Source organism: Crotalus tigris, unplaced genomic scaffold, assembly GCF_016545835.1.
Source record: "Crotalus tigris isolate CLP2741 ecotype Arizona unplaced genomic scaffold, ASM1654583v1 scf7180000017551.9496454, whole genome shotgun sequence".
NCBI classification, from domain to species: Eukaryota; Metazoa; Chordata; class Lepidosauria; order Squamata; family Viperidae; genus Crotalus; species Crotalus tigris.
In genome coordinates, this window is record NW_024096469.1 from 7,113,906 (window position 1) to 7,131,251 (window position 17,346).

The window sequence follows — 17,346 nt, forward strand, 5'->3', positions numbered from 1 at the left end:
TTTGGAGAAACACGAAAACTGCTTTAAAAAAGACTTTTGAAATCTATAAAAAGGAGGCTGATAAAAAGAGGACTCCCCCAAAAACATTCCAAGTTGGGGAAAAGGTTTATCTGTCGACTAAATATTTACGCCTTAAATCACCCAGTAAGAAGTTAGGACTGAAATTCTTGGGGCCTTTTCCTATCGTAAGGATCATCAATCCGGTCACTATAGAACTAAAACTCCCTAGATGTTTAGGGAGAATTCACCCACTCTTCCATTGCAGCTTGTTGAAACCTTATCGGGGCTCCACTTTAAGACCTCCCCCTAAGAAGGCACCCGGGCCTCTCGTACTTGCGGGACAGACCCACTATGAAGTGAAACGTATTCTTGACTCTAGGATTTTTAAAGGGAAATTGCAGTACCTAGTACAATGGAAGGGATACCCGTTGTCTGAAGCCACCTTGGTGAAATCCAGCGAGGTGAAAGCTGACAGACTCATCAAAAAGTTTCATGTGAAATACCCCAACAAACCGAAAAATAGCCCCTAACATATGATTTTGTTTACATTCCAGGATCTGTTTTTTTCCTAAGGGGGCCGGATGTCAACACTGCTAACATTGGATGTTCTTGCTCTGACAAAATATGCAGAGCTGTGTGGTATTTTTAGAGTTTACATAGATGATGCTGGAGGGGAGGAGAAAGAATGTATGTGGGTAATTATATTAGATAAAAAATCCCGTCTTAATGGAAGAGAATCTTTGCCCTTCAAGCTGATAGGAGAATGTGATTTATACAGCAGATTGAGGGAGGGAACATGCTGGCAAAATATGTGCTCAGGGGAGGAGAATTTAGATCTTAGCATCCCTCTTCATGCCGTGCCGACATTTTTTTACATGAATAAAAGACTTTTTAGGATAAACAATGCCTGGAAGTTCTTTGAAGTGTTTCATTAGTCGGAACCTTGACAGTAAGGGCTGAACTGTGGTTGCTAAAAGAGGAAAGTCTTCTCTGTTTAAACATTTAGGTGAATTACTATATATCAACCTCAGAAGCTATACTTTGTTCAACTGTAGGGAATAGGAGTGCCTCCCCTTTTTTTTTGTTAAGCTGTTGCTTCTTCTTCCTCCTCCTTGCAATCTTCATCTGCTGAGTTTTACTTCCATAGCGTACGTATTTCCAACTGGGATGACTTCATTGTGTATTGCATTTCAGTCTGTTATATAGTAGGTATTTCTTATTTGTACTTGAAGAGTTAAATATATTCTGATCAGGGGATCCATGGAGTCTACTCTATACTAAGGAATGTGCCATTTGTTTTGGAGGAAAACATAAGTGGAGTTTTGGGATCAGTTCATTCAGTGGAATTTTGAGAGCTACATTATGGGCACTATTATATTTTATGACTTTAGCCCATCATAAAATACCCATTTATTAGATGGCAAAATGATGAAGCTATTCCTCACCACACCTGCTTAAATTCCCAGGATATTCTCTGCCACCTCTGCTTATCCAAACAAGAATTGGATTGTTACTGTCCAATATCTTATTTTCTCAGAATACATTTGAAGTCTCCTTGGATCACAAAAACATCCTTAGAAATAAAAACGAGTATTGAAGCTAATGCTTTACAGTGTGTGTTAGCTTTCTGTTAACTTTTAAAATCAAAACAATACTTTATTATTTTGATAAAGAATATTTACATAAGCAAAAGACAAAAGTAAAGTATAAAAAGAAAAGAAAAAGTACAAAGAGCTAAACAGAAAGAAAATGTAAAGAGATAATCAGAAAAAACGTGGCTTCCGGCCTTCTTTCCAACATTATTCCTCCTCCCTCTTTGATATTCCTTTGGTCCTCTCTTAATCTTTTTTCAGTCATCCTACCCATAAATCACTACTTTGCTCTTTTCTATTTTCAGCAAAAAGTCCACAAAAGTTTTCCAGTCTTTTATAAAAATAATTGTTTTAACCACATGGGACAGTTTCTAACAATTCTGCCATCTTCTCAATCTATTCCAATCTATTGTGGGTATTTTGGTGTTCCTCCATTATAGGTGACATAGTAATCTTGCTGCAGTTTCCATGTATAAAATCACCCATGAGTCTTTTCTAGTTGTCTTACCAATAAATCCCAACAAAAGGGGCGTTGTCTTACCTGAACGCCTTTTCTCAGCATGAAGATGTAGCATCCACCGATGGGTAATCAAAGCCTTCCTGCTCAGATTTAGACTAAAACCAAACTTTAGCCACGCCTCTCTTGGGCATTCCTTTCCCAGTTTTGTCGAGGCTAAACGTTCATTAGGTCCGACACAATAGCTCCTCCTGAAAGAAAACCTGCCTAGACTAATTGTTAAGGGTGGGTGTGGATGCTACATCTTCATGCTGAGAAAAGGTGTTCGGGTAAGACAACGCCCCTTCTCCAGCATGATAGATGTAGCTTCCACCGATGGGACATACCAAAGCCACCCATGTCCCTATTGGGAGGGAAGTCTAGGCTTGTGACTCCTATGTAGAAACTACCTGCTGCAGGACCTTTCTGCCGAAGGATGCGTCTGAGATAGTGAACTTATCAAGCTTGTAATGCCTTATAAATGAAGAGGGGGAAGCCCAGGTGGCTGCCCTACAAATTTCTTCAATCGAGGCCTGGGTAGACCAGGCTGCAGATGTAGCCACGCTACACATCGAATGAGCTGTGATGTTGGCAGGAACAGGGAGAGACTGGGCCTTGTATGCATAAGAGATGCATTCCCTGATCCATCTTCCAATGGTTGAGGATGACACCTTCAGACCCATGGAAGAAGGTTGGAACGACACGAAGAGTGCCTCTGATCTACGAAATGTTGTGGTTCGCTTCACATAGTGATGCAAAGCCCTGCGCACATCTAATGTGTGCCACAACCTTTCAAGATGATGCGACGGTCATGGAGAAAAATCCAGAAGAACCAGATCCTGAGACCTATGGAACCAGGTATTGACTTTCAGAATGAAAGAAGGATCCAATTTGAGAATCACCCTGTCATCCAGAAAAATACATAGGTCCCCCCTGACTGAGAGTGCGGCTAGTTCCGAAAGGCGTCTTGCTGATGTGATGGCTATCAAAAAGGCTACCTTCAAGGAAAGGAAGTGTAGCGAATACGATCTGATGGGCTCAAATGGTGACCCTGTAAGGACCTGTAGCACCTTTGGCAAATCCCATGTGGGATATCTGTGTACCACAGGAGGACCAGTATTAACGGCTCCCTTAAGGAAGGCCGTAACTGCTGGATGATGAGATAGCTGGACCTGATTCTTGCAAATGAGAATCGTGGATAATGCTGCAGTCTGCCTGCGAATGGTATTATGCGACAGTCCCTTGTTCAGTCCTTCTAAAAGGTAGTCTAACAATATCGGAATGGTGACAGCCAGCGGGTTAATCTTCTTAGTGTTACACCACGTATAGAAACTTTTCCACATGGCATCATATATCCTGTTGGTCGAAGGGCGTCTGGAGGCTTGAATTACAGCAATCATTCCAGAAGAATAGGACTATCTGACTAAACTCTCCCGCTCAAGTGCCAAGCGGCTAGTTGAAGCCACTGTGGGTCTGGGTGTTGGAGCTGACCCTGACTGAGGGAAATGTGATCTGATGGAATGTTCCAAGGCGGGGAGATCGACAGGTCCACGAGATCGGCAAACCAAGGACGCCTTGGCCAGTGTGGGACCAGCAAGATTAATTCTGCCTGTTCTAATAGAAGTTTCCTGATGACAGCTGGAATCAGAGGAAGTGGAGGGAATGCATACAGAAGTCCCTTGGGCCATGTGCTGCGGAGAGCGTCCATTCCCTCCACCCCCCTTGACAGAAACGCTTGAAATATCTGGGAAGCTGAGCGTTTGCTGATGAAGCAAACAGGTCTATCTGAGGCTGTCCGAACCTCTCCGATATCTCCCTGAAGAGGGCCGGATCCAATTGCCACTCCGAGTGGTCTACCATCACCCTGCTCAGAGAATCGGCTTGACGATTCGCCTCCCCGGAAATGTGTTCTGCACTCATGGATTTCAGATAGGACTCTGCCCACAGACCCAATGCTAAGGCTTCCTGCATGAGGGACCAAGACCTGGTCCCTCCCTGCCTATTGATATGAGCTTTGGCTGCGACGTTGTCCGTCATTATCAGAACATGATTCCCTGTTACTATGTTGGAGAATTGGCAAAGCGCCAGGTGTATTGCCCTGAGTTCTAGCCAATTTATATTGTGTGCGAGGTCGTACCTGGACCATTGGCCCTGTGTCATGTGTGTCTGTATGTGAGCTCCCCAACCAAACAGACTGGCATCCATGGTCAGGATGAGTCTGTGAGGTTCCTTGAAAAGTGACCCCTTGTGTATGGCTGGCAACGCCCACCATTTGAGTGTGATGCGGAACTCTCACCTTCTGTGTGGAAGCACTCATGTTCCGCTTCTGGAAGGGGAGTAGGAACCATTGGAGATGTCTGGTGTGAAGTCTGGCCCACGGCACTATTCCTAGATCTCTTCCCCAACAGTTGCGATAGCAGGACAAGTGGAACTACGTTCTCTCTCTGGATCCTGTGAACTTGAGATCTGATGCTGTCCTTGAGTTCCTGGGATAGATAAACCTTGCATAGGTTTGAATCTATCACCACCCCAAGATGTAAGATCCGAGTGGTAGGGGTGGTGTGGCTCTTTTTGAAATTCACGGAAAAGCCGTGTCTCTAGAGTGTCTCTATTGTGGTCTGTAGATCTAGTTGTGCAGGGTGGAATGAATTGGACTGGATAATTATATCGTCCAGATAGCATTGCACTCTTACCGGTATCAGCCTGAGATGGGCCGCTAATACTGCCAGTAGCTTTGTGAACACTCGAGGAGCCGAGGGTAGACCGAAGGGAAGGGCCCTGTACTGATAATGTCTGTGTGCATGGCAAAAACGGAGGAATCTGCGGTGATGTGGTCGGATTGGAACAGGAAGGTAGGCCTCTGTCAGATCTATGGAGGAGAGGTAATCTCCCTTCCAGATGCTGGCCAGAATGGATTTGAGGGACTGAATTTTGAACCTTCTGTAAATTAGGAAGTGGTTGAGTCCCTTTAGATCCAATATTGCTCTCCAACGCCCCGAGGCCTTGGGGACCACGAAGAGTATGGAGTAGGACCCCTTTCCCCTTTGGTCCAGAGGAACTGGTTCTATGGCCTTTTTTTCTAACAAGTGTGATATTGCTGTGGTTACTAGCTCGGCCTTGTGTGCGTGTCTTGAGGCAGGACACTGAAGGAAGCGGTCTGAAGGGATGGATTTGAGTTCTAGGGCTAGACCGAATCTTATGGTCTCCCTTACCCAGGTATTGTTTGTGGTGACCTCCCAAGTGTCGCTGAACGGAGCTAAGCGACCGCCTACGGGAGGATCCAATTTGGCGTCACTTAGACTTTCTCTATGGATGGCCGCTAACCCCCCTGAAGGGTCACCTTGCTTGGAATTGACCCCTGGCTCCTGAATTCTGGTGGTCCTGTGGGCGATCCTGTCTGGGGGGAAAGGATTGGGTACCTCTGGGCCAATCCCAGGACTGCCCTGATCGAAAGGGCTGCCTCCATTCCCAGGAACCTCCAGCATGAAAGGACTGCCTGCAAAATTCCTGTTGGGGCCTCTTATCCGCCTTTTTGGATGGATGAGCTAAGGTCTTTCTCTTATCCTTCCCTTCAACCAGATACGGCTCTAGGATCTGGCCAAATAAATGCTTGCCACTGTAGGTGTCTGTAGCTAGACGCCACCTTGATTTTAGGTCAGCCCAACAATCTGCGAGATGCTACTGTGGCCGCAATAGATCTAGCGGAAAATTTGGTTGAATAGAAGGATGCATCTGACATGTATTCCGCCGCAGCTACTAGCTTCCCTAGAGTCTGTTGCGCACGTACTTGGTCTGGAGGAATTAATGCCTGTAATTCACAGAGCCACATGATAGAAGTTCTCACGAAAAATGACAAGGACGATGCCGCCCTGATAGCCCAGGCTGAGGCCTGGTGAGCTCTGCGGAGAGAAAACTCAAACCTTTTATCCTCCGCTTTGAGGTGCTCAGCCATGTCTCCAGGAACCGTGGATGTGGAGAACAAAGAGGTTAAGGGAGCATCCACTGTAGGCACCTCTAGGAGGGAAGAGAATGCAGAAGATACATTAAACAATCTCTTTTCCATGCTGCTGGGAGGAGGTAGAGTGGCCAATGAAGTCCACTGTCTCTCCACCGTCTCGCGGAAAACAGCTGGACAAGGAACCTGTTTTTCCTCCACAACCTTTACTGCAAACAACGAATTTGACTCCTGTGGGTGACTTTCGACTTTCTACCAGCGAAGAAAACCCGGCCGGTGTGGAGACGAGTCTCCAGATACAACTGGAGTCGCCGCGAACCAGAACCGGAAGTCATGGGGTCTCTTTCTGTTGCTCCCCTCTGGGAGGAGGTTTTGAAGTATTTATAGCAGAACTACCAGATTCTGTAACAGGTTTGTTCCCTCTACCACCTGTCTGGTAAACTCGCAAGATTCATTTTTCTCACCATATATATTTATACATCCAAACTAGACTTTGTTGTTTCTCTGAGTCATATATGTGTTTGTATGTGAGTATATGCTTATTATTATTTTTTTGTCATGTTTATGTAGCGTATATTGGAGGTGGTTACCCTTTGAAAGCTGTATGCAGCAAAATCTCATTTTAATGTATGCTGATCAGTGTATGTTTAAAGTGACAATAAAGTTATTATTCAATTTAATTTTATTCTAATTATTTTAAAATAATGTACAATTTATAAGTCATTTTAATATGCAGTTATTTTGCTTTTTTCTCAATTTGAAAATCAGTTTTTGTAATCAGCTTTTTTACCTTTCATCCTCTTATTTTTTTCTCCTTACTAATTTAAAATTAAAACAGTGTTTCTAAAAGGTATTTACGCATTTTAAATATTTTTTAAATGGTAAGTGAGAAAACATGTTGGTCCTATACTTCCACTTTTGGAAATTGTAATGATGGCATTTCTCTCCCCACTTTCCTCTCCCAGTGTTTTCAATGGGATTCTGACCTCAAAACTATGAGAACATTCAGTGCAGTGATGAGAATGCTGTGTCAGTGCAAGGAAGATGCCAGTCAATCATTTTGCAGGTAATGCTTTAGGAATGGAATGATCCTTATTGTAAGGAAGGCTTCAAAAATACCACAAATGTTTTCGTTTCTGTTGAACCTCAACTTGGCATTTAACAAAAAGGTCAAGACCTATAGTAACTCAACCTGGCTCCCAAAACTCTCTTTGTAGATAGAGGCAGCAGAGGTAGGAGCCCTTATGAATTAATGACCCCTTTCTGCCTTTATAGATTTGTGTTTTCTTCTTCTACTCTTATCTCTTTCTTCCCCATGAGAGTGGAAAAAAGCAATGGAAGCAATGCTTACACAAGGTCACAGACATAGGTTCAGAATATGCACCAACATCAAACCTATTTCAACATTCATCACCGTGTTAGTCCTTTTCCTGGATGTTTATTATCTCACTGTCACATAATACAGAAATCTGAATAAAATTAAAGAGGAACTGATTTTTTTCCCCAAACTAATTTAAACAACCAGGCTATAATATAGTGGACTGGCATACAATGGCAGCATTTACAAATTGTTCATAGGTGAATAGTAGAGAAAAGAAGGTATATTTTGAAATAAAATTCTTGCCTAGAAAGTAAATCTAAGTCAATTGGTATCAATAAAGATTATAAGGAATCACTAACAAAAGAGACAGAACTTCAGATTACTTTAATCTTCGGTATACTTGAGTAAAACTATGCCTGCTGATTCTCAGGGCTAGATTTCAGGATTCAGCAGAAACATCTCTTCTGAATGTGGTCACGTGCTTCTTAAAATTAGGTTTGTAGTTTGTAGTTCCTATTTTTTTTTTTATTGAAAAATGTTTAAAAACTTTTACAAAGACAGAAAAAAAAAAACAATAACAACAACAACAAAACAATACAACCCTCCCCCAACCCCTCCCAAACCACCCCTCCCTCCCCCCCCGGAGCTTCCCAGAGCAGAATATAGGCTTAATTAAAAAAAAAATTAACAAAATTATAAAATAATTAAAAATAAAATATATATGAAAAAAGAGTTATAATCCTTAAAAAAAGAAAATATTTAAAATAGAAAAATACAGGTTATAAAAAGGCTAAAGGATATTTTTTCAAATCCAGTTTAAATTGTATGAAATTTATCCATTTTTCCCATACATCAAAAAATTTCTCTTGCGTTTGCTCTTTTAAAAAAGCCGAAATCTTTGCCATTTCCGCCAAGTAAGATACTTTAAAAAACCACTCTTGCAAAGTAGATAAAGATTCCTTCTTCCAGTATTGACCTACTAAAAGCCTTGTGGCTGTAATCAAATTCAACATCAATATAACCTCCTTAGCATCACAATCAGTAACAATGCCAAACAAAAACAATTGTGGAGTAAATTTTACCCTCTTTCTAAAAATTCTCTGAATATTCCACCATATCTTAATCCAAAAAGCTTTTATATTTTTACATGACCACCAAATATGATAATAAGTGGCATCCAGGCAGCCACATCTCCAACATTTGGGCTGTAAGTCAGGATACATGAAAGACATCTTTTGTGGATCAAGGTGCCATCTGCAAAACATTTTATAAAAATTCTCCCTTAAATTCTGAGCTTGTATAAACTTAACATTTCTCACCCAGATAGTTTCCCAGGTATCCAGTAGAACTGGTTCACCAAAATTCTGCGCCCATTTAATCATACAATCTTTAATTAATTCTGATTCTGAATCCAGTTCCACTAGCACCCCATAAATTCTCTTAATGTGAGTTTGTCTTTGATCCTTTACTTGCTTAAAAAGATTTTCATCTTCTCTAAGCAAGCCTATATTACGATCCATCTTCCATCTATCTACTAATTGTCTATATTGAAACCAAGAATAGGTAATATTTTCATGTACTAGGTCTTCCAAGGATTTTAACTGCCAATTTTGACCATCCCATCTAAGTAATTGTGTATAAGACACCGTATCCATTTTAACACCTCTCTTTATCCCCTCTATCGCATGCCAAGGTATAGCCCATAATGGTATTTTAAAATCACTTTTATAATATTTCCTCCAAACCCTAAGTAAAGAAAACCTTATAATATGAGATTTAAAGGCCCAATCCACTTTTTTATTAAATAATAAGTAGGCATGCCAACCAAAAAGTAAATCCCATCCCTCCAAGTGGACGTTCTCTGAATTTGTTAAATTTACCCAATCAGTAATTAATGTTAAGACCACAGCGTCATAATATAATTTCAAATTTGGTACCTTGAGTCCACCTCTCTCACGGAAGTCCTGCATAATTTTAAACTTTACCCTTGGTTTTTTCCCTGCCCAAATAAATTTATTAATGCCTTTCTGCCATTCGTTTAAATTAACCTCATTCTTTAAAATAGGTAACATTTAAAATAAAAAGAGAAATTTTGGCAGGACATTCATTTTAATCACTGCAATTCTTCCCATGAGAGATAGCTGTAAGTTCTCCCAATTTTTCAAGTCTTTTTGTATCCTGACCCACAACCTTTCATAGTTATTCTTAAACAATTTTACATTAGAAACAGATAAAATAACCCCCAGATATTTTATCTTATCAACAATTTCAAAACCAGTCAAATTAGCCAAAATCTGTTTATCACAAGTAGTCATATTTTTAGATAATATTTTAGTCTTATTATTATTAATTTTGAAACCCAAAACTAATCCATATTGATATATCAGCTGTAATAACTTCACTACAGAATAAGTAGGTTGAGACAAAGTAACAACCAAGTCATCTGCAAAAGCTCTTAACTTATATTCTTTTTTGTTAACTTCTATGCCTCTTATTTCCTGCGACTCTCGAATTTTAATCAACAAAATTTCCAATGTTAAAACAAACAGCAACGGTGACAAAGGACATCCCTGTCTAGTACCTTTTTCTATTATAAAAACCTCTGACAAACCCCCATTAACAATAAGTTGTGCCGTTTGTTTTTGATATATATCAGTAAGAGCTTGTAATATTTTTTCTTCAAAATTCATCTCCTCAATTGCTCTTAACATAAAATGCCAATTCAGTTGATCAAAAGCTTTTTCAGCATCTAAAAATATCAGCCCTGCGGGGATTTGGTTGTTCTTATCTAAATATTCTAATATATTAATAATTTGTCTAACATTATTTTTCATGTACCTGCCAGTTATAAAACCTGATTGGTCCTTATGTATAAGCTGATGCACAACCGTCATAAGCCTATTAGCTAAAATTTTTGCAAAGATCTTATAGTCTACATTTAAAAGAGATATAGGTCTATAATTCTTTGGTAAAGTAAGATCTTGGTCCTCTTTTGGAATCAAGGATATAAAAGCACTGCGCCATGACGGAGGGATCTCTGAACCCTGCAATATATTATTAAAAAGCTCACCTAAAGGTTGAATCATCTCTTCTACTAAAGTTTTATAATAAAGCGCCGTACCTGGCGCTTTGCCTAATTTTAATTGCTTAATAACTGTCACATTCTCCAGCAGGATGGCTGTAGAGTCCAATGGATGGGTTCTATGACAGCCTTCCTGCCCGACAGACTGGGTAAAAAAACTTTGGCCACACCCCTTCCTCTGGGCGTGACCCCAGTTTTGACTCAGTCTCGAAGCCCGATAGCAGTGCGAGATTCAGCTCTTCAAAAATCCATAGCTTAAGACAAAATCTCCCTCTTCCCAGACTAAATTTCCAGACGAAATTAGCAATAACAAGACCTTTAGCAGCTGGCTCAGACCGGATCTCCACCCAACGGAGGATCATCGGAGCGGTGAGAGTATCCCCAAGGGCTAGGGAGACCAGCCAAGGGGTTCGGGGGGCTCACCGGGTCGTTTACCGACCCCCAGCACATTTATCAGCCGATCGGCGTGGGGCCCTCCTCCCCCCCTTGCACTCAAAGCCCGAAAGGGCCGCTTTAGCCGGCGTTCGCCTCCTGGCTTGCCCTCCCCCCCCTTTTCCTTTGCCGGCGCGCAGGGAGGACAAGGAAAATTTCAGAGCCGGCAGCTAGAACCGCCATTGTGAGCCTCGTGGTCTCCATAGGCTGTGGTTGGGGGGAGTGGCCTCCTCCAATTCGCCATTTTGAACGAGTGGATTAACCCGCCGTTCCATTGTGGGTGGGGCTTTTCGCCATCCGGAGGAGCCTACTTTCATTACAAAGAGGGAAGAGGGGGAAAATAGGCAAACTGCAATCAATTCGAACGTGATCTGTTTTTACAGTCACAGATTGGGGGAGTTAAAGTCACCAGTTGCATTGTGTTGGACCAGGGCTGATGAGTCCTGGGATTAGGTGAGGAGGTGAGGAGGAATAATTTTCTCTAACTGTTCATATAGTGACCTTTAGTCACTGCCTTGCAGGATCTCCTGTCCAAAGAATCCTGTCTGTCCGGCCATTGTTGGTATAGGCAGAGGAGGGCCCAGCCCCAAGCATCTGCATCTGATCTGCGTATCTTATTCCCCCACTCCAGGCATTACCTACTCGTGGTGTCTGGCACAATGGCAGACAATGTCTCGTATTCAGTCACACAGGTCCCTCAATTGTCCCCCCCACAACAGCAGCAAAAACGCAGATCCTCTGAACCAGAGGTGGGGGGGAAGAAGAAGGCTAAAACAAAGCATCTTACTCAGAAGGGACAATCTAAAACAGCTGAGCGAGAGGCTTCGAGGAGACATTTGGCTTTAGAAAGACAAATTAGCAGGGCACAGAGAACCAATTCCACTGGGACAAGCATGGTTTCCCCTGTCCCAGTGGTGACACCCATCTCAGAACCTACTGCCCAGGAAGTTCTCAAAACTTGGTCTCCTCCTGGGGAAACTGAACAGTTAGATTCCCCCACTCCCTCCTCACCAACTTCTTCACCCGACCACACTCCAGCGTGTCATTCCAGCGACAAAGCGCAGGAGAACATATGGTCGGCACGATTCCAGGCATTCATGCAGGATGCCTTTTCCCAGTTCATGGCTTCTAAGGGACAAGTGGCCTTTCACACACCCCATAAGGGACGACCCAGGCCGCCCCCTACCAACATTTCTGAGACTTCCTCTCAAATAGGAGAGGGTGACTCATTAGACCTTGATATGTCAGACATGCCCCTTTCGGAGGATGAGGAGACCGCACCTGGGCAGGCGACGAGCTCTGGCCTCTTTAACCCTGCGCTCCTAAAATCACTCCTGATAAAGGCAGTCTCCACAGTCAGCCTAACTTCAGTACAGGAGGAGATGCCCTCTACAAGCAAGGAGGCCAATCCTCTATTTGCCAAGAAGGTCTCACAGGATAAGTACATTCCATGTCCGGAGGTCTTCATGACCACGGTAGAGGAACAATGGTCCTCACTGGCAAGCCCACCGGCGCCCAATAGCGTGGAAAGAAAGCTGTTCAACCTTTCTCCCTCATTCTCGAACATGTTAGAGGTTCCTATGGTAGATAACCCCTTGATCTCATTATTTTCTACCTCCGCGATTCCAGGAGACATGGCGGAAGCCTTGAAACCGGAAGAAAAGAAATTTGAACACTCCCTCCGTCGCTCCCACATGGCTGCAGCCTGGGCGGCCAAAGCAGCCACCTCATCATCATTCTTCGCGAGGGCCTGCATTATGTGGCTGAGGGAGCTGCAAAGCACGGTGCCTCCAGATCAGGTCAGAGTACACCAGACATTGGCCAAGCTCCTCGCGGCCTCTCAATTCACGGCTGACGCTTCGCTGTACGCAACGAAGTACGCGGCAAGATCCATTGCGGCCACAGTAGCCTCGCGTAGGCTACTGTGGCTCAAAAATTGGAAGACAGACCTGAGGTCCAAGTGGCGTCTCTCGACGTCCAAATACAGCAGGGCATTCCTATTTGGGTCCATACTGGACCCACATGTCAGTGAAGGCAGAGACAAGAGGAAAATATTAGTACACCCATCAAAGAAGTTTGATAGGAGAAGCAGTCAAGACTTCCGGAGACAGGACTCCCGCCCAGGAAGCCCCTGGGAATGGAGGCAGCCCTTTCGGTCAGGGCAATCCTGGGACTGGCCCAGAGGCTCGCGATCCTTCTATCCGAGACAGGATCGACCCCAGGATCGCCAAAACACAGGAGCCAGAGGCCAGTTCCAGTCCAGACACCCATATAGGGGATCGGGAGGCAGATCCTTTAAGCGCACCAAGTGACGCCAAACAGGACACTCCCATTGGGGGTCGGTTAGGAAATTTCATCGAGGTCTGGGAGCAGACCACTACCGACTCCTGGGTCTTGGAAACGATCAGGCATGGCCTGACCTTAGACTTCTGTTCTCCCCCACCAAGTCAGTTCATCAGATGTCCCATCTCCAGAAAGGTACACAAGGCAAGGTTGCTAACTTTGGCCATAGCTCACCTCCTGTCAATTCAAGCCATAGAGAGGGTACCAAGGGGAGAGGAAGGAAGAGGATTTTATTCCATCCTCTTCGTTATCCCGAAGCCGTCAGGAGGATGGAGAGCAATATTGGACCTGAAGGGCCTGAATTATTACATAAAATACAGGAGGTTCAAGATGCACTCCTTGAAATCCATCCTAGCCAGCGTCAGGGAAGAGGATCTACTATCCTCAATAGACCTAACAGAGGCGTACCTACACATCCCCATTCATCCCAGCTACCGGAAATTCCTCAGATTCACCTACGCGGGCCGACATTACCAATACAGGGCCCTACCCTTCGGACTATCCTCAGCGCCAAGGGTATTTACCAAGATTCTAGCTGTAATAGCGGCCCATCTCAGACTGATGCCGGTTCGCGTACAGTTCTATCTGGACGACATCTTGATCCAGTCCAGATCTCAGGAACAAGCAAGGGTAGATCTCAAGACCACAATCCGAGCCCTGCAGGGGCATGGATTCTCGGTCAATTTGGCCAAAAGTCATCTCACTCCCTCAAGGAGACTGCAACACCTAGGCGCAGTAATAGACTCATCACAGTGCAGGGTATACCTTTCCCAGGATCGACGAATCAGCATATCCAAGCTAATTCAACAAATTCAGAGAATCAGGAGAGTGCCCTTGATACAGCTCTCGAAACTCCTGGGAAAGATGGTATCTTGCATGGGCATTATACCATGGGCAAGACTCCACTCGAGGGAGTTGCAGTGGTTCCTCCTACCCTATCAGAGGAGGAATCTCAGCACCTCCAACAGGAAGGTCTTGGTACCGGCACAGGTGATGAGATCTCTGAAATGGTGGATATCTCCCAAGATACTCAAGGGGAGCATATTCAAAGAGCCGAACAGGGTCACGCTCACGACAGATGCGAGCCTGTTCGGATGGGGAGCCCACTTGGGAACCCAGATAGCACAGGGCCAGTGGGACCAGAAGGACCTCTCACACAGCATCAATTGGCTAGAGCTCCGGGCCATCCACCTGGCCCTACGCCATTTCTCACATCTAGTAACAGGGAGGCACGTCCTCGTGTTAACGGACAATGTAGCAGCCAAGGCCCATGTAAACAAGGAAGGGGGAACGCGATCAGCGGAACTAATGAAGGAGGCGTTAGCTCTGGCTCGGTGGGCAGAAACCAACGTGAGTTCTATCAAGGCAGAACACATCTCGGGGGAGGCAAACACCCAGGCAGACTGCCTGAGCAGAGCCAAGGTGGATCAGGCGGAATGGCGCCTGGATCCGGCTCTGTTCGAGGAGATCTCCCGGAGATTCGGGCAACCGCACCTGGACCTATTTGCCAACCACAAGAACACACAACTCCCCAGGTTCTTCTCCAGATTCCCGTCTCCGGGGTCGGAGGGAACGGATGCTCTCAGGTGTCGGTGGCCGGCGCATCTCCTGTACGCCTTCCCACCGTTGCCCTTAATACCGGCGACCATACGCAAGCTGATCCGGGAAGGCGCAGAGATAGTCTGCATTGCCCCGCATTGGCCACGGCGCCCGTGGTTTGCCGACCTCGTGGACCTTTCGATATCACCCCCGTGGAGGATTCCCCCAGACAGAGTAACTCTCAGCCAGGGCAAATTTGTGCACCCAGACCCCCAGTGGCTACAACTAGCCGCTTGGCATTTGAGCGGCAAAGTTTCGCCAAGCAAGCTTACTCGGCAGGGGTGATATCGATCATACAAGCTTCACGACGAGCGTCCACGAACAGGATTTACGATGCTACATGGAAAGGCTTTTGTAGGTGGTGCGCTTCTGTGCGCCTAGATCCAACTACAGTATCCATCCCCAATATTCTAGATTACCTCCTGGAGGGTCTTAACAAGGGCCTGTCAGTCAACACTATTCGCAGACAGATATCGGCCCTCTCAACTGTTCTCTCTTGCGACAACTTGACATCCCTAGCGCAACATCCAGCGATTAGCGCCTTTTTAAAGGGTCGTCCAACACAAAGCCCCCCGTCATTCACAGGTACCCGTCTTGGAACCTGCCTAAAGTCCTTCTAGCCTTGACATCAGCACCGTTTGAGCCCCTTGATTCATGTTCTCTTCACCACCTATCGCTGAAGGTGGCCTTCCTCGTGGCAATCACTTCAGCAAGAAGAATTTCAGAACTAGCGGCACTATCAGTAAGGAAGGATCTGTGTACCTTCTTCAAGGACAGGGTCGTCCTTAGGCCAGACCCGGCCTTCATTCCGAAGGTAAACAGCATCTTTCACAGATCTCAGGAATTGATTCTTCCCGATTTCTGCCCAAAACCCAAACACAGGCTAGAGCATAGATGGCACAAGCTGGACGTGCATAGAGCGCTGTGTTTCTACGTGAAACGCACGTTGACATTACGCAAGACAGAAGCATTATTTGTTTCCTTTCAACCATCATCTATGGGAAAGAAGGTGTCTTCTTCCACCATAGGTAGGTGGATCAGAGCCTGCATAGCCCAGGCCTACGTCTCGCAGGAACTATCAGCACCCGCACATGTGACTGCCCACTCAACACGGAGCGCAGCCACTTCGGCGGCGTGGCTAACACAAGCGCCGGTAGAAGAAATTTGTAAGGCAGCGACGTAGTCTTCACCGTCTGTCTTCATCCGGCATTACCGTTTAGACTCCCTGGCCGCATCAGATGCTGCCTTTAGTAGAAGAGTGCTACAGCAAGTCGTATCTGCTCAGAATTCGGTAGCCTAGACTTCCCTCCCAGGGGGACATGAGGGCTTTGGTATGTCCCATCCATTGGACTCTACAGCCATCCTGCTGGAGAAGGGGCGTTGTCTTACCTGAACGCCTTTTCTCAGCAGGATGATGTAGAGTCCAAGCCCACCCAGGGGTTAGGTCTAGGCAGGTAGGTAATAAAGAGCTGCAATATTGATTCCAACAAAGTTTCTCGCCTAAGTCAAAACTGGGGTCACGCCCAGAGGAAGGGGTGTGGCCAAAGTTTTTTTACCCAGTCTGCCGGGCAGGAAGGCTGTCATAGAACCCATCCATTGGACTCTACATCATCCTGCTGAGAAAAGGCGTTCAGGTAAGACAACGCCCCATCTCCTCATTAGTAATTGGACAATTAATTTCTTGCTTCTGATCTTCTGTCAATTTAGGAAAGTTAGCCTCCCTTAAATATTTATTTATATCTAAAATTTGTACATTAGTAGTCTTATATAGTTTTTGATAATAATCTAAAAAAGATTTCTTAATCAATTCCTTCTGATACACTAATTTACCATTATGTAGTTCCTATTCTTAACTAGCCAACATAAGTGATAAGGAGGACTTTTTTTTTAGCTTTGCCTATGAATCAGTTGCATCATTACATGGAGGGAAAAGATCAATTTATGGTGACTCATATGCTGGTAACTTCAAAATCAAATTATTACAGTGTGTTTTGTCTGTGGCTTTCCTTAAAGATAGTCCAGAAATTGTAACCAAACCACAATGTAGCACAACCTCCCAAAGGTCTGGCATAACCTCCCAGTTGAATTTTTTTTTTCCTAGTTGTTGGTGGCTTTGTGGTACCAATACAAGCTGATCACAATGAACTTGATTTACGACAAATTTAGTTGAGGGTTGCTTACTCTGACAGAGTATGCCTCACATTTTTAGGTCACCACTGAAATACTCTTGGTGAATCTTTGCATATATTCATTAGATAGCTGTGATTAATTTTACTTTTTCTATGAGAGAAGTTGTATTGGGGAAGGTACTGACACCGAGGTTAAAGCAAACCCCTCCTTTTGAAGCTAGGGCTTAAAGCAAAGTTATTTGCTAAGGCATTTTAATTGTAATTTTGCTGCTCTTATTATATTTCTGGAGGCAGCCCCGGACTATGTTAGGAATGGGCAACATAGAAATACTCTAAATAAATAAAAACAAATGTGAAGGGTAGAATGGGGCTTACCTATGCTTCATTGTGAACTGTG

The 17,346-nt window shown here is 44.5% G+C and overlaps 1 protein-coding gene across 6 annotated transcripts in view; it reads left to right on the forward strand.

The window, feature by feature from the left end:
* Window positions 1–17,346, forward strand: part of LOC120309110 (E3 ubiquitin-protein ligase RNF213-like) — a 132,615-nt gene that overhangs the window by 85,577 nt on the left and 29,692 nt on the right. For all 6 annotated transcript variants that reach the window (XM_039345957.1, XM_039345965.1, XM_039345997.1 and 3 more), the window contains one exon: window positions 7,009–7,109. In XM_039345957.1, coding sequence (XP_039201891.1) covers window positions 7,009–7,109 — 101 coding nt within the window. The remainder of the gene's footprint in view (window positions 1–7,008; window positions 7,110–17,346) is intronic.